We start from the raw sequence: 25897 nt of genomic DNA on the forward strand, positions 1-25897 counted from the left end.
GCAGGCCCGGCTGTGTTGTCCGGCAGCGCAGCTGGGAAAGCGCCCGCCCGCCGACTGCGGCAGGAGCACTTACAGGCAAGGAGGAGCCGATTTTCTCCATGTACTCGATTTCGTAGGCGTTCCTGTAGTCCAGCTCTGCAGGGAGACGGGGGTCAGCGCGGGACAGGGACAGGGCGGGGATGGGGACAGGGACAGGGAAGGGCCAGGGCGGGGCCGGAGCAGGAGTACAAACTGTTCAACCAGATTCCAGCCCGGACACCCGTAACCCTCCTGCTCCCCGGGCTCTGCCACGGGCATCATGGCCAGGCCCCGGGTCTGACAGGACAGACCCAGCTCCGCCCACCAAGCGTCCAGGCCCGAGTGGGCGCCCCCCAGGAGCTGCGTTCCTCTGAGTCCCAGGGACCCTCGGTCGTCCCTCCCTGAGAACTCGCTGCAGCCACAGCCGGGAGCAAGGGGAGGACAGCGAGTCCCCTGCTGTAGGAGCAGCTCTGCAGCCACCCGGCCGCCACCAAACCGCTGTGTCTCCGGGGCCGGGGCTGCAACACCAACGCTCAGATCCAAAACTTTTTAAAAAACTTGTTCCATTTAGTTATTTCCGCTTTTGTTTTGTTAATCCTCACCTGAGGGTACTTCCCTACGGGTTTTTAGGAAGAGTGGAAGGAGGGGGAGACAGAGAGACGCACTGCTGGACTGCCTCTCACATGCGGACGAGGGATCGAGCCTGCAGCTGAAGTAGGAGCCCTTGACCGGAATCGAACCCGGGGACCCTTCAGTGCGCAGGGCAACGCTCTGTGAACACAGCCACCCCGGCCAGGGCCCAAAAAAGACTTTGAAAGTCCAGTTCGGTGAGAAATGACCTCGTTCGAACTGCTGAGACTTCAGGCTGCAAAGGGAACTCCAGGGGCTCTTGCTGGAGACCGGAGCCACGCACGCCTCGGTCCGCGGCAGCTCCACACGGAGGCCCGCCCTGCTGCCCCCGGGTCCCCTGGCAGGCACACGCATCCTGAGCACCTACTGTGTGCCTCCCGCTGCGCTGGGCCCAGCGGGCGCCCTGGCAAACGAGGCCCGAAGGGGCTCTTGGCACAGAAGCCGCCACCTGCAGCAGCCAGATGGCTCTCTTCTGCTCGAAAAGGGGCTGGAGGGGACCATGACCGGCTCAGACACCCGCTGGGCAGGAGCGTCAGGGGTGATGCCTGGAGCCCGAGGCCTCCAGCAGTTTTTACGTAAAAACAGACAAAATAGCAGTTCTGGTTTAGAGCACCCGTTTCTACACGCTGCTGAAGCCAACACTGAAAAACGCACTCCCTAATATGAGCTTTAGAATAAGATACTCCCGTCGGGCAGGGGTGGCTCAGGGATTGAAAGTCGACCTATGAACCGGGACGTCAGGGTTCGATTCCCAGTCAGGGCAGAGGCCCGGGTTGTGGGCTCCATCCCCAGTGTGGGGCGTGCAGGAGGCAGCCAAGCAGTGATTCTCTCTCTTCATTGATGTTTCTATCCCTCTCCCTTCCTCTCTCTCTAATAAAAAATCAATGATCAAGCCACAACCCGGGCCTGTGCCCTGACTGGGAATCGAACCATGACCTCCTGGTGCGTAGGTGGACGCTCCGCCCCTGAGCCACGCCGGCGGGGTTTCCCGGCCTTTTGTCCTCCGGGGGGGGGGGGGGGTCCCCGGTGGCTTACCCTCGGTGGGGGAGCTGAACTTGGTCTCGTTGACGAAGGAGGACAGGTCCGAGGGCTGCGGGAAGTCCTGCTTGTCCGCCTCCAGGTCCACCGTCATGCACGCCCACTTCTGGCTGGTGACGGCCAGCTTCTCCTCGTCCGTCGCGTGGACCACGGCCGAGATCACCGGCGGCGTTTCCGGCGTGGCCGCGGGCGTGGGGTCCTGCGAGGAGGAGGGGAGCCGTCCAGTGTCCGCGCCCGCCCCCGCCCGCCCCCGGTCCGGCCCATGAACGAGGAGGTGGAAATGCCCAGTGTCCCCCGGACACAGCTCTGCCCTTCATGATAAAGCTCCTTTTCTGGTGGCTCGTCTCGGGGACTGGGGGCTTAGAAAAGTGGGGATGTTTGGTTATCGGGCGTCTCGGTCATTTGAGATGCTCCTGCTCATTCACTTGGAGGAAAAGGACACTTTTACTTCTCGTCATTTTAGTGCTTTGATGCCTGGGTTGTGCCCACAGTCGCTATCGGCTGTCAATCCTCGCACCTGCTGGTGGGGACAGAGAGGGCTTGCGCCTCCATGCCCACAGGGGCCCATTCCCCATCCCCGCGGGCTGTGCAGCTGAGCAGGGGGACGGGGCCCGGGACGCCAGGGCGGAGCCAGGGCTGGGACCCAAGGCCCGTCCCAGGGTCCCAGGCCCCTCTCTCTGCAGCCCCCGCCGGGCAGGGGTTGGCTGGCTCCTGCACTGGCTCCGATGGGGGGGGGGGGGGGGGGGTGTTTTAGTGCAGTGGTTCTCAACCTTCCTAACGCCGCGACCCTTTAATACAGCTCCGCATGTTGTGACCCCCAGCCATAAAATTATTTTCGTGGCTACTTCCTCACTGTCATGTTGCTACTGTTACGAACCGTCATGTAAATATCTGCTATGCAGGATGTATTTTCATTGTTACAAATTGAACATAATTAAAGCACAGTGATTAATCGCAGAAACAGTACGTAATTATATATGTGTTTTCCAATGGTCTTAGGCGACCCCTGTGAAAGGCTCGTTCGACCCCCAAAGGGATCTCAACCCCCAGGCTGAGAACCGCTGTTTCAGGACCTGAAGGGCCTGGCACACCCACCGGAGGGAGGACAACCTTCCCTCGTCTGGTCTGCGACGGGGAGAAGACGTGTGGGTACTGGGTGGCGGAGCGAGTGAGCAGGAGCTGGGCCGCGGGCGAGGAGCCGGCTTTACCTCCCACTTGATGTGGGTTACAAACTCCAGTGCTCCTGCCCGGCCAGCGTGGCTCAGTGGTGAGCGTTGGCCTAGGAACCAGGAGGTCAGGGTTCGGTTCCTGGTCGGGGCACAGGCCCGGGTTGCGGGCTGGATCCGAAGTGGGGGGCCTGCAGGAGGCAGCTGATCCGTGATCCTCTCTCACCACTGATGCTTCTCTCTCTCTCCCTCCCTTCGTCTCCCTCTAAAATCAATAAAATAAAAATTCCAGGGCTCGTCACACATGCTCAGGTGCCTGCCTCCCTGTGTGTCCATTTACCTCCAGGACTCCCTGGACGTGATATTCACACACATTCTCAGCTAACGAACGGGAGATGGACGGTAGGTCCCCGAGGGGCCTCTAGTGCAGCGTCGCCGGCCGGCGGTCCGAGGACCACAGGTGACCCGTGAGGTCCGCAAGCCTGGCGACCGCTGGCTAGAGGCACCCCCACATCTCCCTGAACTTCTTCCATCTCGGGGCACATCCGACCCCCCACAGGGAGGGCGGCCAAACGGTGTCTTGCCAACACCAGGAAGCGCCGTGGAGGAGGCAGGGAGGGTGCCGGGGACGCGGCCGAGTGGGCGGAGAGGGCCATGACGGGATAAACACCCATCAGCCCCCATCCCGGGCGAGCGGTTCACGCAGACACGTCCGGGGACGTCGTACCTGAGAGGGTGGGTCCGAGAGAGGGGACCGCTTCGGCGACTTTTTCACCCTAAACGTGTCACTGAAAACAAAATGGGAAATGTGAACACAACCAGGTCCAGAACGTTCCGGAACAGAGCAGACCGAAGCCACCGCCTCTGCTGTGTCTGCCGGACCCCCTGCCGCCCAGTGCCGCCCAGGCCGGGGCTCGCTCTGCGCCTCCAGCAGGTGTGACCGCGGCTGCGAGGTTCAGGAAGCTGGACCCCAGAGGGCACTGGGGGGCTGACCCGATGCCCCGACTTCCCCTGCAGAGCACATCGGGGCGCGCACGTCCGCGTCCTGGGGTCCACCCACGTGTCTGAGCCCAGTGCCCGGGGGATGCAGGCTCCTGGCCAGTGACGGGGCAGCTCACGCCGGGCAGGTCGGCCGTCACTGAACGGACCTGCCGGGGTTTTCAGGGAGGAGGCCTGAGCTGGGGGGAGGCCTGGGTTTTTCCTAACTACGGGGAACAGACAAGATTCTGGGCGCTCCTCCTCTCTCTCCTTCACACGAATAACGAGGCAGTGGGGGGTGAGGGGGCATCAGAGGAGACTCCTGAGGGGTCAGAGGTTAGCACAGACGGGTCCCCGCTGTCCCCTGGGAGGTCAGGGGTCCTTCCCAAGGTCAGAAAGGAGGCTCCTCCACCTGCAGACTGGCCCCGCCTCCTGGCCTCAGCCCCGCCTCCTGGCCTCAGCCCCGCCTCCTGGCCTCAGGCCCCGCCTCCTGGCCTCAGCCCCGCCTCCTGGCCTCAGGCCCCGCCTCCTGGCCTCAGCCCCGCCTCCTGGCCTCAGGCCCCGCCTCCTGGCCTCAGCCCCGCCTCCTGGACAAACCAGGGTTGGGGGTAGGGGAGCCCCCATCCTTAGATCCCACTCCCCTCCCGTCAACCAGTGGGCAGAACCCGGCACCCAGTTCCTCCCTGTGTCTCGCAAGTAACGCCCCACGGCGGCACCGGCTCATGGGAGATACTCGCATGGTTACTGGCAGCATCGATGCCTGGCACAGCGCACCTGTGACCGCGGCCTGAAGCGTACCGCTGTCCATGCACATAATCACACGGACTTATATCTTAAAGTTGCTCAGTCGCTCTAAGGCCCTGATCTCCCTGGGGCGGCAGAGCCTGAGGACTCAGCCCTCTGGGGGGGCTGCACGCGCCTGGGACGGGCCAGACCCCCTTGTGGGGACAGGGAGGCAGAGAAGGTGCTGGCCTGGGCCCCTGGGAGCCGCCCACACGACCCTCCCGGCCGGGGAGGCAAAGCAGCAGAGGCCCTGGGCGGTCTGCTCCGGTCCCCCAGCCCCCCACCCCCCACCCCCCGCCCCCGCAGGACCATGACCCCAGGCGGCATGCTGACCCCCAGCCGCCCCGAGCAGCGGCAGCGACTCGCTCGGCCCTGGCCCTCCCCTCAGAGCCGACCGCTTACAGGGGCTCCGCATGCCCCAATTTGGAAACAGCCCAAACATTCCCGCCTCCGTGTCCGCGGGACAAGCCGCCGCCGCTGCCGGGGGTTGGCCGGGATGTGACCTCCACGCGAAGCCACAGAACTCGGGGAGCAATGGCCGCGATCAACTTAAAACGCGAGAATGAGATGAGTTCAAAAAGCCCGGCCTCCCTCCGCCGAAGACACATGAGCGAGGCAAGGAGTCCATTCCCCACGAGCGGGCAGGCGCTGGGGCCAGACCCCACGGTGACACTGACCCCACGGAACAGAGAGACAGCCTCTGCCCAGCCCCCCCCACACACACGTAAAACACAAACACGTGAAGCAGCAGCCGTGGTGAAAGCAAACGGGCATGAGATGGACACGGACAGGCGGGCACAGCGCGGGGGAGGCGGAGCGAGACGGTACTTACAACAGAGAACACACAGACATCACGTCTTCCACCATCCTGAGACAGGGAGACAGAGAGACAGACAGAGGCCCTGACACACAGCAGCCTGCGGCCGTCCGCGGGGTCCGCGGGAGTGGGGGCGCTTTCCGGAGAGGGCCCCCGAGGACCCTCCCGTGCTGGTTCCGATGACCCCATAGAGGGCTGCGGCCAGGAGCCTGGTCCCAGGGCACCCCAGCCACCGGCCCTGGAGCAGGACGGCTCGAGGGCTGGCATCCCGGGCACGGGAGCTCTGAGGACGGGGCAGGGAGGAGGGGGCACCTGAGGAGGAGGGGGCGCCTGAGGAGGAGGGGGCGCCTGAGGAGGAGGGGGTGCCCACAGGATGGCTCGAGCCAAAGATGACAGAACGAGTCTGCAGCCTGAGATTTCAGGCTCCTCTTGTTTGGGGCTTAGAGCTTCTGCCCTGGCTGGTGTGGCTCAGTGGGTAGAGCGTCGGCCTGCGGACTAAAGGGTCCCGGGTTCGATTCCAGCCAAGGGCACGCACCTTAGTTGCAGGCTCGATCCCCGGCCCTGGTCTGGGCGCGTGCAGGAGGCAACCAATCGACGTGTCTCTCTCACATCAAAGTTTCTCTCTGTCTCTCCCCCCTGCTTGCCACTCTCTAAAAATCAATGAAAAAATACCCTCGGGTGAGGATAACAAATGAATAACGAAGCTTCTCACACAGATCCTATGGCGTGTCCAGCAGAAGCCTGTTGGGGTAACCGATCTAAGAGTCCTGCTGGGGGGACCGGGATTGCCCCCCCGCCCCCCTGCCCCGCACCAGCAGGAGCAGGGGGACCCCAGGCCAGGGGCCCGAGAGCCCAGACGGGAGGCCCAGGGCGCCACCTTGATCCATGGGCGCCCGCAGCCGCGGCCGGTCCTGCCAGCCCCCAGGGCCTGGTGACATGACTGACGACGCCTCACAGGAGAGCGAGGAGCAAGGCCCGCCCCCAGCACGCGGCGCAGGCCCGTGGCCTCGATGAGGGGCTTGGAACGCGTGCTCGAGGCGGGACGTGCCGGTCACCTGCCTGCACGTGTGGGCGGCCCACAGACCCCACAGCCTCCAGGACCGAGCGGAAGGCGGCTTTGCCCGCTCAGGCCCCGAACTCCTCTGGGCTTGCAGGCCTGCGGCCTCTCGTCTGCAAATGCTGCCCCGAGAGCGGGGTGCAGACACACAGGCATGTCCCACGGGTGAAGGGGGGCGGGGCAGGGAGGGCCGGGCCCCGGGCTCAGCGTGCTGGCCTCCTGGACTGATCTCGTTCACGGGCAGATACCACGAATGTTAACAGTATTTTAAGGGCATATTCCCTAGCTTCCGGCCACTCCAAAAACAAACCACAACTCACGGGTCAAATGGAAAAGAACAACAGGGAGAGGCTGGCCAGGTCTCCCCTGGACGGTCCCCTTTCTGTGGGACCCCAACAGCCCCCGGAGCTGGAAGTAAAGCTTTAAGACACTGACTTACTCAGGCAACGAACCGAGGACTCTGTGCCCGGCGTGGCTCAGCGGCTGAGTGTCAACCTATGAACCAGGAGGTCGGGGTTCGATTCCCGGTCAGGGCACAGGCCCGGGTTGTGGGCTCCATCCCATGTGGGGCACGCAGGAGGCAGCCGGTCCATGATTCTCTCTCATCACTGATGTTTCTCTCTCAAATCAATAAAAATATATTTTTTTAAAAAAAAGATCGAGGACTCTGGACTCTCGGCCCAAAGGGTACACGGGTGGGGAAATGTCTGGTCACACGCCTGGCGCCATTGTGTTAGGTGTGGGAGGGTGAGGGCACCCGGCAGGTGACTGAGCCCGCAGCCGCCGCCCGCCCGCCCGGCCTGCACTTACGTCTTCAGTGGCGTCTTCTTCTTCTTGGCCGGCTTGCTCAGCCCGTCCCCGTCCACGCCGTGGGCGTCGGGGGAGCCGACGGGGATCTCAAAGGAGGCTGGGGACTTAGACGGCGAGCTGGGGGCCGGACAGGGGTCGGCGGGCTCGCCGCAGGCGTCGGGGGCGAAGCCGTAGGATGGTGGGGGCAGTTTGGGGGACTCCTGCATTTTCGAGGTGGAAGAGAAAGGGTTGAAATTGGGGTCGTCCCACTTGTCGATGTCGAAGGTGTAGGAGCCTTTGGCGACAGGGATGTCACTGGGCTCCGCGGGGGACCGGGGGGGCGAGGCCGGGGTGCTGTCCAGCTTCTCGGGGCCTTTCTTCACCTTCAGCCTCCGGAGGGGCATTTTGGCGCCTGGCTTTTTGCCCAGCTTCTTGGGGGCAGGGGCGGTGTCCTGTGCGCTGTCCCGGCTGCCCTTGTCCTCCGAATAGTCAAACTCCAGCCTCACCGAGAGCCCTCTGGCCGGGGGGTCCTCGGGGCCCCGGCTCTCTGCTGGGGTCACCCCCACTGCCTCGGGGGCCGGGGCAGGGGGCACCGCTTTCCTGCCAACAGGGGGTGAGTTCTGCACTCTGCCCCCTGCAGGGGGGACGGCCCCGTCTGTGCCCACGGAGTCCACGGGGCCGGCGGCCTTGGGCACGGCGGCGGGTTCCAGGGGCGCCTCCTCGGTGGGGGCGGGCCCAGGAGCTTCCCGGGGGGCCGACTCCGTGTCTGTCTCGGGGGCACCGTTCTCCTCGCTGGGCCCGGGGCTCTCCTCGGCCGGCGCCGGCGGACTCTCTCGCACGGGGGGCGCTTCCAGGGGCTTCTTGGGGGGCTGCTTCTTCTTCAGGGAAGGCGGCCTCGGCTTCTTCGTCCGCTTGAGGGAACCAGAGTCGCTGCCCGGACCCAGGCTGCTCGCTTCGGGGGCCGGGGCCGCGGCCTCAGCGTCGCCCGCGCAGGAAGCACCATCGAGGTCGCAGGCCTGCAGGCTGAGGGAGCGGGGCAGCGCGGCCCTGGCGGGGGCCCCGGCGTCGGGGGACCTCGTCCGCGCGTCCGAGGGCCGAGGCTCCGAGGTCCGGGGGTGGCCGACCAGCTCGATGCTGTCGAAGTCCAGGTTGTAGGCCCCGCTGCTGGCTATGGGCTTGTCCTCGTCGAAGACGGCGGAGCAGGAGTGGGCGGGCGGGCGGAGCGGGCTGCCTTCCGCGGGGGCGCCGCACGGGCCATCGGGGCCGGGGGCCGGCTCGGCGCCGCCTGAGGACACAGACAGAGCAGCCCCTGAGGACGCGACACGCGGGAACACTCCCACCTCCCGCCCCGAGCGCCCACGGCAGGGCCGCCGGCCTGGCCCACCGGGGACACAGCTCCTGCCCCCCAGACCGGCTCCACGCCCGCCAGGCCTGCGCCGGGCCCTCCTCCGTCAGCAGGAGACGGCAGGTGACGGAACAGCCCGGACCACTCACTCATCCGAACGTTCACCGGGGGCCCAGCCGGGACCGGGCGCCGTGCCGGCTGCCGGGGACTCGACGAGGAACAAAACCACCAAAACCCTTGTGCTCCCGGGAGTCACGCTCTTCAGGGAGAAGACGGGCAAGAAGCAAGCAAACAGCCCGGCCGGCGGCTCAGTGTCTGAGCGTCGACCTATGACCCAGGAGGTCCGGGTTCGAGTCCCGCTCAGGGCACCGGCCCAGGTTGCGGGCTCGATCCCCAGTAGGGGGCGTGCAGGAGGCAGCCGATCAATGTGTCTCTCATCGTTGATGTTTCTCTCTCTCTCTCCCCTTTTCTCTCTAAATCAGGGGTGGGCAACCCCTGGCACACGTGCCAAACATGGCTCGCCAGTAACTCTTGCTGGCACGCGAAACCCTCTCTTATTATCTTCCGTTTACAATTTTTCTCTTAATATCGACTTTTTTATTTTTCAGATAAATTCAGTGTAGGTGCATCTTAGATAAATAAGTAATTTTACATAACAAGTTATCTTAACGACCATAGACATGGACAGACGAGAGAGGGGAAGAGCCATTTCTATGCCTCTGCCTTAGCTCTCTCTGCCTTCCTAGACCCGACCAGTGTTTCGGTTTCATCCACATACGCGTGTGAATCTTTGTTCTCAGTGATGAATTTTGTTAAGGCTCGTAATAGGAGTAGCTGACGGATGAAAGTAGTAGCCCGTGCACATCTCTGAAGGTCACGAAATATAAACCTGATGTAAAATCTCCGTCATCAGTGAGGCAGCAGCCAAAGTCCCACTGATAATATCACACGGAGTCATAAAGTTTTCTGTCGGACTGTCAGTGTACTGTATACATTAAAATATAAGTGTATTACATGGATGTTAGGAAGGATGTTTCTCTTCCTCTCTAAAAATAAACTATTTAAATAAGTTTTTAAAAAGACTACAAATAAATGTATTTTTCGTCATCATATACTTTGTTTTTGTCGCTCGAATGAATTTTATTATTTCTTCAAGGTTCTTCACATACGTACACCTTAAGAGACATCAAGTAGGCCTAACATGTTCTCAAAAAATTAGGGTTGGCATGCAGAAGAATTTCGAGTCAGAGATTTTGCTGGTTTTGGCACGCACTCACAAAAAGGTTGCCCACCCGGCTCTAAATCAATAAAAACATTTTTTAAAAGAACCTGCAGAGTCACTGGGCCGTGCAGACCAGCCTTTTACACACAAAGAGCAGAAGCCGACACGGCACCAGAGCCGCCCAGGACCCGCCGCCCCTCGACCCGACTCCGGGTGCAGGTGAAGCAGGTGGAAGGCACCCAGAAGCCCTAGCACACCCCGCCCAGTAAACACAGAACCTGCAGTGCCACTGCCCTCAGCGCCACTCACACCCACAGCCCCGAGCCCAGCGTCCCCGCTGCGGGGGGGTCCCAGCACCCCAGCCCCGCCCGGCAGGAGTCCCCGTGTCTCCCTGGGGTGCGGGTCCCTGGTTACCTGGTTCTTCCGGGGAGGGGGGCGCGCTGACCTCAGGCTCCGGGACGACCTCGGGGGGCGGCGGGGGCGGGGCCGGGGGGGCCTTGACAGGGGTCGTCGACTCTGGGGTCTCAAAGGCTTCTTCCGAGTCAGAGCTCCTGACGGAGAGAGAGGGGGAGACACAGGTCAGCGGGGCCAGACGCGGGGTGACGGCGGCCTCTGGGCCCCGGGGAACCAGGCTCCCTGCCGGCGCCATGCTCGGGACGACGCGAGGAAGGGCGCCGTGCAGCGAGGCTCCCGGGAGGGCCCCTTATCACCCCACCCACCCCGCCGAGCACCCTGGCTCCGCCCACCAGCCGCACACACCCTTCCCGGGACCCCAACATGGACAGACACATCAGAGCCGCTGTGGACGGGATCCCAGGAGCCGAATCCGCAAACTATGGAATTCCGTGAGGAAGACTCATTCACCGAACCCGACGGGCCCACAGCGCTTCCTGCAGACGGACGCCCCCGCGAAGGGCTGGCTGTCAGGGGCAGAGTGAATCGCTCCGGACAGCTCGGGTCCCGGCGCCCGTGTCTGCAGCGGCCGCTTCCCAGGGTGAAGCTCAGGGCAGGCACAGGCTGAGCCAGGAGGAGTGAGAGTGCGGACCACCTCATGGCCCCGGGGTCGCCCGGCCCCACACCACACGCGTCAGGGGAAATGCTGGGGAAATGACGGCGCTAACTGCCTCCTCCCGGGGCCTCCGTGAAGGACCGGCAGGCCGAGTCCCCGCTGCTGCCGCCCACAGCCACCGCCCACAGCACCCGCCGCCCACAGCCCCCGCCGCCCACAGCCCCCGCCGCCCACAGCCACCTCCGCCCACAGCCACCTCCGCCCACAGCCATCCGCCCACAGCCACCGGGACCATGGCCACCACCGCCCACGGCCACCTCCGCCCACGGCCACCACTGCCCACAGCCACCGGGCCCACAGCCACCGTCACCCACAGCCACCACTGCCCACGGCCACCGCCGCCCACAGCCACCAGGCCCACTGCACGGGGCCCACAGCCCCCAGGAGGTCGAGCCATCTCACCAAGGATTACCTCTGGCCCCACCCCTCAAGCCACCTAATTCCCTGGCCGGGGTCTCTGGGACCTAAACCTCTTTAAGACGCCACAAAAGTCAGCTGCGAGGATGCGGTGGGCTTCTCGGGCGGCCGGCAGAGACCCTGGGGGGACCCGGCCTTCTGCCCCCCGCCCTCCACGTGCGGCTGGGAGCACAAAGGGCCCTGCTCTTCCCCGCAGCCAAGCTGATGCGCTCGGGTTCGAGCTGCGGAATCCCACGGAGGTCTCCCAGCCGCACACCTGCTCAAGGGGACTCCATGCACCACCGCCATTCACCGCCCGGCACGGGAGGCAAGGCCTGCAGAGGCGCACCCCCAGCCCCTGTGGGGTTCCTGCCTGTTCACCAGGAACTAGTGATTCTGCACCAAGACCCCAAGGGCTACCGCGGCCCATGGTCCGGCATTCCCCCCGAGCTGCCTACCTGGTGCACATTTCCACACCCTCTCCCACCAGCAAGTTAATTAGAGGAGATGGGGGGGGGGGGAGCTGTTCAATTAGCTCCTCGCCCCTCCCCCCCCCCCCAGTGTCCCGGCTGCGCACACTCCTGGGAGCAGGGACTGCTGCCGTCCACCCCACAGCGCCTGCCCGCACGGAACAAAGAAGAGCCCCTTACAGCCCGGCTCCCAGCGGCTCCCGGCGGCTCCCGGCGGCTCCCGGCGGCTGCTCCTGGCTTTTCTACAACAGGAAACTACAGGACACGGAGCGCGCCTGCTCCCCTCCACACACTTTCCAAAGGAAAGAAGGAGATTCACTGAATTTGTTATGAAGATGCATCCGACAGAGAGACCTGCCAGGACAGTCCGCTACCCCGTCTCTAAACGACGGGAAACATGTTTACCAGAACACACGCACTGTTCTGTGCAAGTAAACACACAAACATACGTGCACGGTTCTATGTAAGTAAACACGCAAACACACGCGCACACTGTTCTCTGTGTGAGTAAACACGCGAACACAATGAAACATCCGTATCAGTACATGTAAACACAGCGTAAGGAGACCATCCGCCCTTAATGGCCAGACACGAAACAGGGAGGCTCCCAGGCCCAGCATGACAAGCGTTAGAATAACCCTCGTGTCGCCCTTTCTGTTCGAACCCGGCGCTGGGTTAGGCCCATTTCACAGATGATGGCCCGGCCCCGAGGCACAGGGCAGCGCCCGAGCCCGTCTGGCTAGGAATCCCCGGGAGCCTCTGAAACTGGCCTCTCACCACACGAGTGGCTTCCAACCATTGTCAGCGACGGAACTATTTTTCCAAACGAGTCGTACGTGACATTCCTGTGCAGAGAAAAGGAGCACGCGTGTACTTCACACGTTTACAGCGCACTCTTCCCACAACGCCATCAGCGACAACCACCGAGCCATCCGGCCGATCTGACCAAGGGGACCCTCAGGGGGTCCGGGGAGGCCGAGGTCAGCTGAGGCCTGGACCAGACCCTTCCGGGGGCCACAGAATCTGCTGTGTCCTCACCCAAGTGTCTGTCTGTCTGTCTCTGTGTCTCTGAGTATTGGCTCCCTCTCCTCTCTGTGCACGTGTGTGCAAACATGTAAACACAGGCATGCATATGTGTGTGCCTATGTGCACGTCTGTGTGCCACAGCCCCTTGCTTCTCAGTGTCTCCTCCTCCCCCGCTAGTCTCAGTGCGAAAGGCGCCTTTGGAGGCCGCACGGCTCGTCTGAGTCCTGCTCCGTTAATAATTAAAGCGCCTGCGTGTTGACTCTGCAATCCATCATTTATAATTTTGCCTTTAAATCGGCCCTTTAAAGCCTTGCAGGTTTCTATTCACAACAGCAATCGGAGAAGGATTTGAAGGTTCTCGCGGCATCAGCTACTATCACCCGGGACCTGGGCATCTTTCTGCGACATTTCACTCCACGTAAATATCCCTGAGGCACACGGGGAAGCCACGGTGTCTAACGAACACGCACACACCTGACATGGGGGCTTTATTTTATCAAAATACATTTTTATTGATTTCAGAGAGGAAGGGAGAGGGACAGAGATACAGACATCAATGATGAGAGAGAATCATGGACCGGCTGCCTCCTGCACACCCCCCACTGGGGGTCGAGCCCACAACCTGGGCCTGGGCCCTGACCAGGAATCCAACCCAGGACCCTTCAGTCTGCAGGCCGACGCTCTATCCACTGAGCTAACCGGCCCGGGCTCCCTCTTCTCTTTAAGTCAATTTGAATTTGTGGGGTTTTTCACTGGAAACAGAAGGTGCCTGGCTAGAGCCACAGGGAAAACCATTCTGAGAAGAGTCACAGACAGGCTGGAAGGACACAGGGCTAGGGTTAGGGACCCTCGTCACTCCCCCCCCCCCCACACACACACACCAGTGGCCTCGCACACCCTCTGTGCATCCTGCCTTGTCCCCCCCAGAGCGGCATCCCTGGAGACGGATGCTGAGGGGGGAGCCCCCCGCCCAGTGGCCCTGCCCCAGAGAGTCCTCAGGGTCCTTGCTCTCCGGCCGCATGAGGAACACACAGTCCCAGCCCAGGGCCTCTGCCTGAGGAGGCTGGGCCGGGAGCCCCAGGACCCCGTGTGCAGGCGTTTTCCTGAACAGCCTCTTCCTGGAGGGAAAGGCTCCCGCAGCCCCTGCCCTTCTGCCCCTCCAGGCAGAACAATAGACAACAGCAGCTGCCCTGGGCCGTGAGTGCTGACTCCTGGGGCCCCTGGGGCCGGACTGCTCTGAGCTGCAGAGACCGGATGGGGTCCTGGGGTCCCCCTGACCCCGGTGGCTGTGGGAGCAGCAGAGAGCTCACCCCCCTGAGGCGGCTGCAAGCAGGCTGGCAGCCTCACTGTGAGCCCCACTCCCCGCCCCCTCCAGGGAGGGCCTGACCGAGGACCTCGAATGACCTGTCCCTCCCTCTCCTGGGGGAGGGGGCCCCGGCCCTGGGAGGAAGCCTGAGTTCAGCTCACCTGATGCCATAGTCCAGCTAAAAAGACACTTTTTAGCCAATTGAAAGTTAAAGCAGGAGGATGAACCGCCGCCCTGAGCCCTGACTCACGCTGAGCGGCGCTGCACAGGGGGGGCCTGAGTGAGGCCTGACAGACCGTCTGCTGTGGGTTTAAGGCAACTCCCTGTTAAGACAGAGCCCCCTGCAACGTCCCAGGTCCCGGTGGGTCCGGCGGTGAGAGTCTCAGGCACCTCGGCGCCAGGACGCGGGGACGCGGGGACGCGGGTGGCAATGGGCCGGCCCTCGGCCTGAGCCCTCAGCCTCCTCAGCATTCAGAGCCCCTGGGACCGGCCTCTGCAGGGCCGGGCGGCCCAGCCCAGCGCCAGCAGCTGCTGCTGCTTCCATTTAAGGAGAAGAGAGGAAGGAGAAAGCACGGACCCAGCGGATCAACTCTTCTCAGAAGGCGAGCTGGCAGGGACGAAGGCGGGGGGAAGCCAGCCCGCAGCTCACCCCCACAGCCACCCAGGGGTGTGCAGAGGGCACGCCCGCCCGCCAGGTGCCCGGAGCCGCTCCCCTCTGGGAGGGCTATGAATGCAGGAACAAAGGTCATTTGCGGCTCAGCCCCACCAGCCTCCCCATGAGCCCCTGAGGTGCCCGCAGAGGCCTGAGCTACCTGGAGAGGAGCAGCTTCCTGGGGGGAGAAGCGGGCGGGGGGGCGAGTGGCGGGAGCCCGAGAGCAGAGGTTTGGGAGAAAGCAGACGGCTAAGGAGCAGAGCAGCCGCTGGTGCGAGCTCCCATTGGAGACCCCAGAGGAGAGAGGAAGCGGGCGGCTGAGGAAGGGCTCAGGTGGATGGGACGATGCAAGCGGGACATGAAACAGGATACAGAGGAGCATCAACCCGTGAGCGCGACGCGACGTCTCAGAGAGAGACAGACAGGAGGCGGCCCAGCCACAGACGGAGGACGCTGTACGGGAGACAGCCACGGGGTCTGAGGGAAGGGGGCGTGGCCGTCGTGGCCGCACCAACCAGCTATGACCAGGGCTCAGCAGCCTACAACCCACCTCCTGCTTCTGCAAACGAAGTCTTACCGGGTCGTCAGGTTACTAACGGTCTGTGGCTGCTTTTGCCTCTGAGCGGAATTGAGTTGTTGCAACCAAGACCACATGGCCTCCAAAGCCTAAAGTACTTACTGTCTGGCCCTTTACAGAGAAAGTTTAGTGACCCCTTCGTTTAAGGCACCCAGAGACCTCAGCTTCCATCTATGAACTGGGGGCAGGAGTGCCAGCTTCGTGGAATTGGTGGGTACAATCTGTCTGTATAAAAGGCTAATACGCAAAGCGTCCCCTTGGGAGTCCGACTGGGAGACCAGGAGTTCATTCACTCACTATGACGTGTGCTGACCACCAGGGGGCAGTGCAGAATGAAGGCTCCGGCTGGCAGCTGGAAAGCCCCGAGCAGCCCAGATCACTGGCCAGGCCTAGGGACCTTACCCGTGCACAAATTCCGTGCACCAGGCCTCTAGTCTATAATAAAAGTGTAATATGCTAATTAGACTGGACGACCTTCCGGACGAAGCAAGGGCTTCGAGGGAAGCCCAGGTCCTGGGTGCCTGCCGGCAGCTGGAGGGAAGCTGGTGCCAGTAGCAGGGGAAGGAAGGCCTTCTCTTGCACGAATTTCGTGCATCAGGCCTCTAGTATTTACATAACACTAGAGGCCGGGTGCACGGAATTCATGCACAAGTAGGGTCTCTAGGCCTGGCCAGCCATCAGGGCCGATCGGGGCCTTCCAGCTGCCGGTCGGGGCCTCCCTTCCCCGGCTGCCGGCCACTGGCCAGGGCCTTCCTTTGTTCTGCGCCGCCCCCTGGTGGTCAGCGCATGTCATAGTGAGCGAATGAACTCCCGTGGGGACAATTTGCATATCAGGCTTTTACATATAGATAGGATTGATGGATACAGTGTTTCTATGCTGCAGGATTGGTGGATACAATGTTTCTATGATGGGAAAACCGAGTCTGCTTGGTAGGGTCAGAGGCAGAGCTTCACTCAGTGCTGACCCTGCACCGCCTTGATCTATTTCCACGTCTTCTGATGCAAACAACATGCCTGGCCTCCAGAAACAACCGCTAACGTGAACCTGTAAACAGAAACAGAGCCCATGCCTCGAGCTACTGCTTCCAGTGCGGATGGACGTGCGAGAGCAGGTCGGACTGACTTGGTCCTGTTGGCCACGCAGGCACCCCGTCGAGCCCGGCACCGAAGCATCAGTCCTTGAACAATCCGTTTTCACGGCACAACTGTTTACAAGGCCCGAGTCTTCATCCGTCATCTTAGGGGAGAGGCTGGGATTGTTCAACAGTGTTTGCTTGCCCACTGGTACCCTGCCCCAGCTCGGCCAATCCATCTGCCAAGAACAGCCAATCATATTTCAGGCTAATGTGGTTCCTAGGCAACCAAAACTACTGCCACAGAAATAGGCCCCGGACAGAAAGAAACATGGGGATGGGGGCAGAAGGGGCAACGGGGAGAGACCAGCCCAGAGTCCAAGGACCTGGATGTCACACTGTCCACAGTCACTCAGTCAGCACCCCGGTCCTCGCTGCCCGCCCCACTATCGGCAGGCGCCCCATCTCAGCGCCCCACAGAAAGGAATGGATGACCCCTTGACCAATGGTAGCACCTGAGGGCCTGGGGATGTGTTCACCATCAGACTTTACAGAAAATCTGCAGGTAAGTCCCACGGAGAAGGCAGTACAGGGCCGGGAACCCCAGCACACGGGCGCCCGGCCCCAGGGGCGGAGCTGACATAGCTCGGAATGAGAGACCAGCAAAAAGCGCCTGCTAGGAACTCAATGCTTGTGTCCCCCCCCAAAATGTATCTGTTGAAACTCTAACCTCCAACATAACTAGGTCATGAGGTCATGAGGGTGGGGCCCTCATCATGGGATTAGTGCCCTTATGGGAAGAGACCCAAGGGCTGAGCTTTTCTCCCCCGCCCCCTCTCTGACCTGTGAGGACATAAGAGGTTCATCCATAAACCAGGGGGTCCTCTCCCGACACCAGAACTGAGGACACGCAGATCCTGGGTCTCCCAGCCTCCAGATCAATGAGAAATAAATGTCTGCTGTTTGGTCTCTGTTATAGAGCCCGGACCACAGCTGCCCGGGAGGTTCTTCAGGACTCGGGCAGCTCCCTTCTCCAGGTAACTCTTCAGCTCGTTCCGTTTCAGGGAAGGAAAATTGATGAATTGTGTCTGACAGGAGCATCCAGAGTGAAGTCTGCGTCCAGACACTGAAGAACTGTCGCAGCCATAAGACCAACACGGCTGTTTAGGCATATGACTCAGCCAGGGCCCCTCAGGCTTTGAAATGACCCGCCGTGGCCTCACAAGGGGTTCCCGCCAGGAGCCACGGCCCCTCTGGCCTCCGGGGGACTCAGTGCTGGCAGCTCTCCGGCCCAGTGTCCCTGCGTGTGCAGCCGTCCAGCGCCTGCGTCTCCCGTCTTTGCAGACCTGGCACCTCACCTCTGAGCACTGAGAGGCAGGCGGCTGACAGGCCCGGAGCCTCTCCGCAGCCCCGACTGCAGGAGGGTCAGGAGCCCCGCGAGGATGAAAGGAGCAAGTCTCCGCTCTCTGGTCCGTGACCACAGATGCGTGGATCGCCCAGGGAGGGGGGACCGGAGACCTCGCCCTGGACCTGGCCGCTCTCTCAGCCACAATTCCAACCTCCCTCCCCCACCTGCTTCTCAAATCCCAGCCCAAACTCAGCAGCCTCCCCCAGACGTGCTACCAAGCCAGTTCCCTCGTCTCGGGAAAGGCCACCTCCTTGTCCTAGTCATCCCAGGGTGACAAACGTCTGTGCTCAGCTGGTGTGGCTCAGCGGTTGAGCATCGACCTATGAACCAGGAGGTCAGGGTTCGATTCCCAATCAGGGCACAGGCCCGGGTTGCAGGCCCCATCCCCAGTGCAGGGCATGCAGGAGGCAGCCGATCCACGATTCTCTCTCATTATCGATGTTCCTATCTCTCTCTCTCCCTCTCTGAAACCAATAAAAATATATTTAAAAAATATACAGAACAGCCCCTGGTGCTCTCAGGGGACAATGGCCCCCCAGCTGCTCCTTGCTGGCGAGGGTGAGAACTTTCTGGAAGCGGAGGCCGCCCCTGGAATGAGGGCCTCCAACCACACGAAGGACAAGGAAGCCGCGCTGCTTCGCCAGCAGATGCCGGGCCCAGGCCGTGGGGAGGGAAGGCACGCCGAGTGGCTCCCATCGATGGACGTGACCACATTGGCTCGAGCACTTCCTGTCCCTCCTGCGTCGCCCTCCCACCCACGCGGAGAAGCGTCTCCCTGCTGCCCCTCTCCCATGTGGGAGCCATGGGGACAGTGGCTACACTTCTCTCCAGATGGTCAAGAGCAGCGGGAAGTGGCCAGAGGTTTTGCCTGGACCAGGATGGGAGTCTCAACCCGCCCCGGGCTCCTGTCTGTGCAGAAAGGCCGCCCTCCACACCTTCCCCAACCTCTAGACGGGAAATGAGCAGATCCCTCACACCTTCCCCAACCTCAAGACCAGAAATGAGCAGATCCCTCACACCTCCCCCAACCTCTAGACGGGGAATGAGCAGATCCCTACACACCTTCCCCAACCTCTAGACCAGAAATGAGCAGATCCCTCACACCTTCCCCAACCTCTAGACCAGAAATGAGCAGATCCCTACACACCTTCCCCAACCTCTAGACCAGAAATGAGCAGATCCCTCACACCTTCCCCAACCTCTAGACCAGAAATGAGCAGATCCCTCACACCTTCCCCAACCTCTAGACCAGAAATGAGCAGATCCCTCACACCTTCCCCAACCTCTAGACCAGAAATGAGCAGATCCCTCACACCTTCCCCAACCTCTAGACCAGAAATGAGCAGATCCCTCAACCTTCCCCAACCTCTAGACCAGAAATGAGCAGATCCCTCACACCTTCCCCAACCTCTAGACGTGAAATGAGCAGATCCCTCACACCTTCCCCAACCTCTAGACCAGAATGAGCAGATCCCTCACACCTTCCCCAACCTCTAGACGTGTAATGAGCAGATCCCTCACACCTTCTCCAACCTCTAGACGGGGAATGAGCAGATCCCTCACACCTTCCCCAACCTCTAGACCAGAAATGAGCAGATCCCTCACACCTTCCCCAACCTCTAGACCAGAAATGAGCAGATCCCTCCACACCTTCCACAACCTCTAGACCAGAAATGAGCAGATCCCTCACACCTTCCCCAACCTCTAGACCAGAAATGAGCAGATCCCTCACACCTTCCCCAACCTCTAGACCAGAAATGAGCAGATCCCTCCACACCTTCCACAACCTCTAGACCAGAAATGAGCAGATCCCTCACACCTTCCCCAACCTCTAGACCAGAAATGAGCAGATCCCTCACACCTTCCCCAACCTCTAGACGGGGAATGAGCAGATCCCTCACACCTTCTCCAACCTCTAGACGGGGAATGAGCAGATCCCTCACACCTTCCCCAACCTCTAGACGAGAAATGAGCAGATCCCTCACACCTTCCCCAACCTCTAGACCAGAAATGAGCAGATCCCTCCACACCTTCCACAACCTCTAGACCAGAAATGAGCAGATCCCTCACACCTTCCCCAACCTCTAGACCAGAAATGAGCAGATCCCTCACACCTTCCCCAACCTCTAGACGGGGAATGAGCAGATCCCTCACACCTTCTCCAACCTCTAGACGGGGAATGAGCAGATCCCTCACACCTTCCCCAACCTCTAGACCAGAAATGAGCAGATCCCTCACACCTTCCCCAACCTCAAGACCAGAAATGAGCAGATCCCTCACACCTTCCCCAACCTCAAGACCAGAAATGAGCAGATCCCTCCACACCTTCCCCAACCTCTAGACCAGAAATGAGCAGATCCCTACACACCTTCCACAACCTCTAGACCAGAAATGAGCAGATCCCTCACACCTTCCCCAACCTCAAGACCAGAAATGAGCAGATCCCTCACACCTTCCCCAACCTCTAGACCAGAAATGAGCAGATCCCTCACACCTTCCCCAACCTCTAGACGGGGAATGAGCAGATCCCTCACACCTTCCCCAACCTCTAGACCAGAAATGAGCAGATCCCTCACACCTTCCCCAACCTCTAGACGGGGAATGAGCAGATCCCTCACACCTTCCACAACCTCTAGACCAGAAATGAGCAGATCCCTCACACCTTCCCCAACCTCTAGACCAGAAATGAGCAGATCCCTCACACCTTCCCCAACCTCTAGACGGGGAATGAGCAGATCCCTCACACCTTCTCCAACCTCTAGACGGGGAATGAGCAGATCCCTCACACCTTCCCCAACCTCTAGACGGGGAATGAGCAGATCCCTCACACCTTCCCCAACCTCTAGACCAGAAATGAGCAGATCCCTCACACCTTCCCCAACCTCTAGACCAGAAATGAGCAGATCCCTCACACCTTCCCCAACCTCTAGCCCAGAAATGAGCAGATCCCTCACACCTTCCCCAACCTCTAGACCAGAAATGAGCAGATCCCTCCACACCTTCCACAACCTCTAGACGGGGAATGAGCAGATCCCTCACACCTTCCCCAACCTCTAGACGTGAAATGAGCAGATCCCTCACACCTTCCCCAACCTCTAGACCAGAAATGAGCAGATCCCTCACACCTTCCCCAACCTCTAGACGGGGAATGAGCAGATCCCTCACACCTTCCCCAACCTCTAGACCAGAAATGAGCAGATCCCTCACACCTTCCCCAACCTCTAGACCAGAAATGAGCAGATCCCTCACACCTTCCCCAACCTCTAGACCAGAAATGAGCAGATCCCTCACACCTTCCCCAACCTCTAGACCAGAAATGAGCAGATCCCTCCACACCTTCCACAACCTCTAGACGGGGAATGAGCAGATCCCTCACACCTTCCCCAACCTCTAGACGGGGAATGAGCAGATCCCTCACACCTTCCCCAACCTCTAGACGGGGAATGAGCAGATCCCTCACACCTTCCCCAACCTCTAGACGGGGAATAAGCAGATCCCTCACACCTTCTCCAACCTCTAGACGGGGAATGAGCAGATCCCTCACACCTTCCCCAACCTCTAGACGGGGAATGAGCAGATCCCTCACACCTTCTCCAACCTCTAGACGGGGAATGAGCAGATCCCTCACACCTTCCCCAACCTCTAGACCAGAAATGAGCAGATCCCTCACACCTTCCCCAACCTCTAGACCAGAAATGAGCAGATCCCTCCACACCTTCCACAACCTCTAGACCAGAAATGAGCAGATCCCTCACACCTTCCCCAACCTCTAGACCAGAAATGAGCAGATCCCTCACACCTTCCCCAACCTCTAGACCAGAAATGAGCAGATCCCTCCATACCTTCCACAACCTCTAGACCAGAAATGAGCAGATCCCTCACACCTTCCCCAACCTCTAGACGGGGAATGAGCAGATCCCTCACACCTCCCCCAACCTCTAGACGGGGAATGAGCAGATCCCTCACACCTTCCCCAACCTCTAGACGGGGAATGAGCAGATCCCTCACACCTTCCCCAACCTCAAGACCAGAAATGAGCAGATCCCTCACACCTCCAACCTCTAGACCGGGAATGAGCAGATCCCTCACACCTCCCCCAACCTCTAGACGTGTAATGAGCAGATCCCTCACATCTTCCCCAACCTCTAGACGGGGAATGAGCAGATCCCTCACACCTCCCCCAACCTCTAGACGGGGAATGAGCAGATCCCTCACACCTTCCCCAACCTCTAGACGGGGAATGAGCAGATCCCTCACACCTCCCCCAACCTCTAGACGGGGAATGAGCAGATCCCTCACACCTTCCCCAACCTCTAGACGGGGAATGAGCAGATCCCTCACACCTTCCCCAACCTCTAGACGGGGAATGAGCAGATCCCTCACACCTCCCCCAACCTCTAGACGGGGAATGAGCAGATCCCTCACACCTTCCCCAACCTCTAGACCAGAAATGAGCAGATCCCTCACACCTTCCCCAATCTCTAGACCAGAAATGAGCAGATCCCTCGCACCTTCTCCCACCTCTAGACGGGGAATGAGCAGATCCCTCACACCTTCTCCAACCTCTAGACCAGAAATGAGCAGATCCCTCACACCTTCTCCAACCTCTAGACCAGAAATGAGCAGATCCCTCACACCTTCACCAATCTCTAGACCAGAAATGAGCAGATCCCTCGCACCTTCTCCAACCTCTAGACGGGGAATGAGCAGATCCCTCGCACCTTCTCCAACCTCTAGACCAGAAATGAGCAGATCCCTCACACCTTCCCCAATCTCTAGACCAGAAATGAGCAGATCCCTCACACCTTCCCCAACCTCTAGACCAGAAATGAGCAGATCCCTCACACCTTCCTCGGTTTCTAGACGGGGAATGAGCAGATCCCAAGCAGAAGAGCAAGCCCAGGAGGATTAAAAATGGAGGCAGAGTAAGTGGATGCTACACGGACATGCTCCCAGGAACAAACTGGAATTACAACTAAAATACAGAAAAGCAGACCCGGTTATCAGAGAGCAGAGACGAGTTTCAGAGAAGAATGGTTTCCAGGAAGGGCAGCAGCCCCAGGCAGTTCCTCTCCTTTCATTTAAAAAACACAGAAAATGTCAGGCAGAGAAGGTGGACTTGGTGAGCGGTAAGTGCACTAAGTATGGTAGGGACCTGTTTAGAGACCAAGCAGCAGATGGCGGGAGGGGCCTGGCTGTAGGGCCAGCTCAGCCTCCCAACCTTAGCAGCGTTACATGTAGCCAAGCGCCCTCTCCCCAGGCAGAGCCCCCGGGACTGTCTCCGAAAAGGCCCGCATCCGGCAGAAGCTCCCCCCACTCAGGCCTCACTCACCACAGACTGTCCCGCAGTCTCTCACCCGGAGAAGAGGGGGGGAGCTGGGAGGGGGCCGCGCCCCACGGGCTGAGGCCTGTGTCCTCACACCTATCACCGCGTTGTCCTCCCAGGTCTCACCCTCTTTTACAGCCTGAGAACCAGTGAGTGCCCGGTGAACCGAAGTCCGTTTAGAGACTTTTAAAGAAACGGGTTGGAATGGCCCTTCTCTCCGGAGCCGTGGCCCTCCCGGCATCGGCATTTCCATCATCTGACAACACACTGCACGTGGACGGAATCCAGGGCAAGCGTAGGCTCCGGGCGAGAGAGAGAGAGAGAGAGAGAGAGAGAGAGAGAGAGAGAGAGAGAGGGGGGGGGGGGCCCTCCAGCTGATCAGCCCCCGCGGAGACGATGCTCTCGAGGCACAGGGAGGAGGACAAATGACCCGCACACCTGCTCCTGGGGGAGGTCGCTGGAAACCCACTGGGCTCAGTGGCATGACGTCACCGCCCACTCCCCACTGCAGCCCAGGCTGGGACCATGAGGCAGCCCCACCGGCCACCTGCCCCCTGCAGCCCACAGCCCGGCTCTCAGGACACAATCGCTTCACCCCCGCGCCCGAGGCCCCAGGACTTCTCTCCTTTTGGGGGAGGGAGTGCAGGTGGGGGTGGAACCTGGAGGCTCAGGGTGCACCAGCCTGGCCTGCCCAGCTGCCCAGCAGCCCCGCAGCCCAATCGATGGATTCGGTGAGCCCCTCCTCCACTCAGGCCCCGCCGGGAGGTTACGGAGAAGACGGCGGCACAGAAATGGCAATTCCCACAAACACCACTCAGGACACCGGCCGCTTCACGGCACATTCGCTCTGTGGTTCGGGAAAAGATGGGGCCCCGGGAGCCAGGCTCAGGCCGACCCCCAGGCCCGTGGGCCGATGGCCGGCTGCGGCTGGCTTTCCTGGGAGAGCACTCGGCCTTATCCAGTGTCCACGCGGGAAGGAGTAGCGGGGCTCAGGCCGCCTGCCTGCAGGTCCCGGAGGCCCCACGCCATCCGCCGGCCACGCGACTGGACGCGACTGGACGCCCCTCCACGGGCTGGACGCACGGGCACCGGCTACCCACACACGTGTTCTCCCACCGGCCCCACGGGTGCCTGGCGGTCCCCCGGCAGGAACCCCACGGGGCGGTGCAGAGCTACGATGCGGGGGGCAGAGGTGGCCCCGGGGCCGGGCTGTGGGTAACAGCACCGAGGGCCCCGGCCCGCTCCAGGCCGCAGGGGCAGCGGAGGGCGGGAGGCGCATCACAAAGCCCAGGACCCCTCGGGGCGGCGCGGCGGGCGGGGCGCACTTACATGGCCTCGGGAGCCTCCGGGCTCAGGTCGCAGGCGGGGGCTGGCTGCAGGGACTGCGACCCTCCCATCCTCGCTGCGCCCCGGGCAGCCTAGGCGCGAGCAGGGCCGGCGTCCGGGCGCGCGTCCTGCAGCCGGGAGCCCGCGGCGGGCGGGCCGGCGGCCGGGGCAGCTGCACCGCAGCGGGGAGCAGCCGCGGGCATCCGGGCGGCGGCGGGCTGGGCTCGGCCGCCCCGGAGCCCGGGAGCGATGGCCGCGGAGGTGCGCGCAGGAGGGCGGGGGCGCGCCTCGGTGTGTGCGCGGCTCGGTCCGAGGCTCCGACACCCCAGCAGCCCGGCTCGTGGGAGCGACGCGGTGATGTCATCCGCCCCAGGCCGCCGATCCCGGCTCCACAAAGCTCCCGCCGCCTCCGGAAACGGCGGGGGGCGGGGCGGGCGGAGGCGCGGAGACCCCCCTCCTCCCTCCTCCCTCCGCACCTACTCGCCCCCCAGCCCCCCACCTCCGAGCGCGTGGCTTTGAAATGCAAATGCCCCGGGCGGCGAGCAGGGCCGGGAGGGGCGTGGTGGCCGGGGCTGACCACGGAGCAGGGGCGCTCCCGCTGCTGGTCCCTCCCGGGGAAGAAATGGACTCGCCCGCTCGGAGGTGGCGGCCGGCAGGTACACAGGCGGCCTGGGCGGGTACGAGGTCTGCAGGCTCCGCGGCGGCCTCTGCCTCCGTGCGGGGTGCCAGGCCCTGGGCCGGAACGGAGAGTGGACCCAGGCCGGGCCTCCGAGGACACCTGGCTCACAGCTGGGGAGGCGGGCGCGGGGCTGGCCAGCTAGGGAGAAGACGCAGGACCTTCAGGGCCTGCAGCCCACCCTGGGCCACCAGGTGAGGTCCCCTTGGAGACAGGGAGGCCAGCCCAGAGCCCCCCCACCCCCACCCCCAGGTCCCTACCGCTGCAGGGAGGGCGCAGCGAGAGGCAGCTGGTGGAGACCTGCACAGAGGGCCTGCCTCTGCCCCGCGGCCTGGTTGAGCGTCCACCTGTGAACCAGGAGGTCAGGGCACATGCCTGGGTAGCAGGCTCCATCCCGGGGTGGGGGTAGGGGAGGGGGGCGTGCAGGAGGCTGCCGATCAATGATTCTCTCTCATCATTGTTGTTTCTCTCTTCCTCTCCCTCTCTGACATCAAAAAATATATAATAAAAAAAAAAAAGAGTCCATTTCTGATTCTAAACCCAGTAGGAGCCTGCAGGGGGGAATATGACACCTACCCCAGGGCCCCCAGCACCCATCCAGGGCCCCCAGCACCCACCCCAGGGCCCCCAGCACCCATCCAGGGCCCCCAGCACCCATCCAGGGCTCCCAGCACCCACCCCAGGGCCCCCAGCACCCATCCAGGGCCCCCAGCACCCATCCAGGGCCCCCAGCACCCACCCCAGGGCCC

The 25897-nt window shown here is 61.7% G+C and overlaps 1 protein-coding gene across 16 annotated transcripts in view; it reads right to left on the reverse strand.

The window, feature by feature from the left end:
• Positions 1-25897, reverse strand: part of TACC2 (transforming acidic coiled-coil containing protein 2) — a 102870-nt gene that overhangs the window by 16495 nt on the left and 60478 nt on the right. For 12 of the 16 annotated variants that reach the window (XR_004967313.1, XM_036307677.1, XM_036307678.1 and 9 more), the window contains 5 exons: positions 10258-10394; positions 7298-8561; positions 3580-3640; positions 1684-1885; positions 74-135 (listed from right to left, as the gene is read on the reverse strand). Coding sequence is in view for 13 of the 16 variants with exons in the window: in XM_036307677.1 (XP_036163570.1) it covers positions 74-135; positions 1684-1885; positions 3580-3640; positions 7298-8561; positions 10258-10394 (1726 nt within the window). In the remaining 3 variants the exon portion in view is untranslated. Of the gene's footprint in view, positions 1-73; positions 136-1683; positions 1886-3579; positions 3641-6926; positions 6983-7297; positions 8562-10257; positions 10395-25897 lie in introns of those variants that run through there. The other 4 variants (XR_004967314.1, XM_036307680.1, XM_036307679.1 and 1 more) reach the window with 2 other exon arrangements.

Source organism: Myotis myotis, unplaced genomic scaffold (assembly GCF_014108235.1).
Source record: "Myotis myotis isolate mMyoMyo1 unplaced genomic scaffold, mMyoMyo1.p scaffold_m19_p_49, whole genome shotgun sequence".
NCBI lineage: Eukaryota > Metazoa > Chordata > Mammalia > Chiroptera > Vespertilionidae > Myotis > Myotis myotis.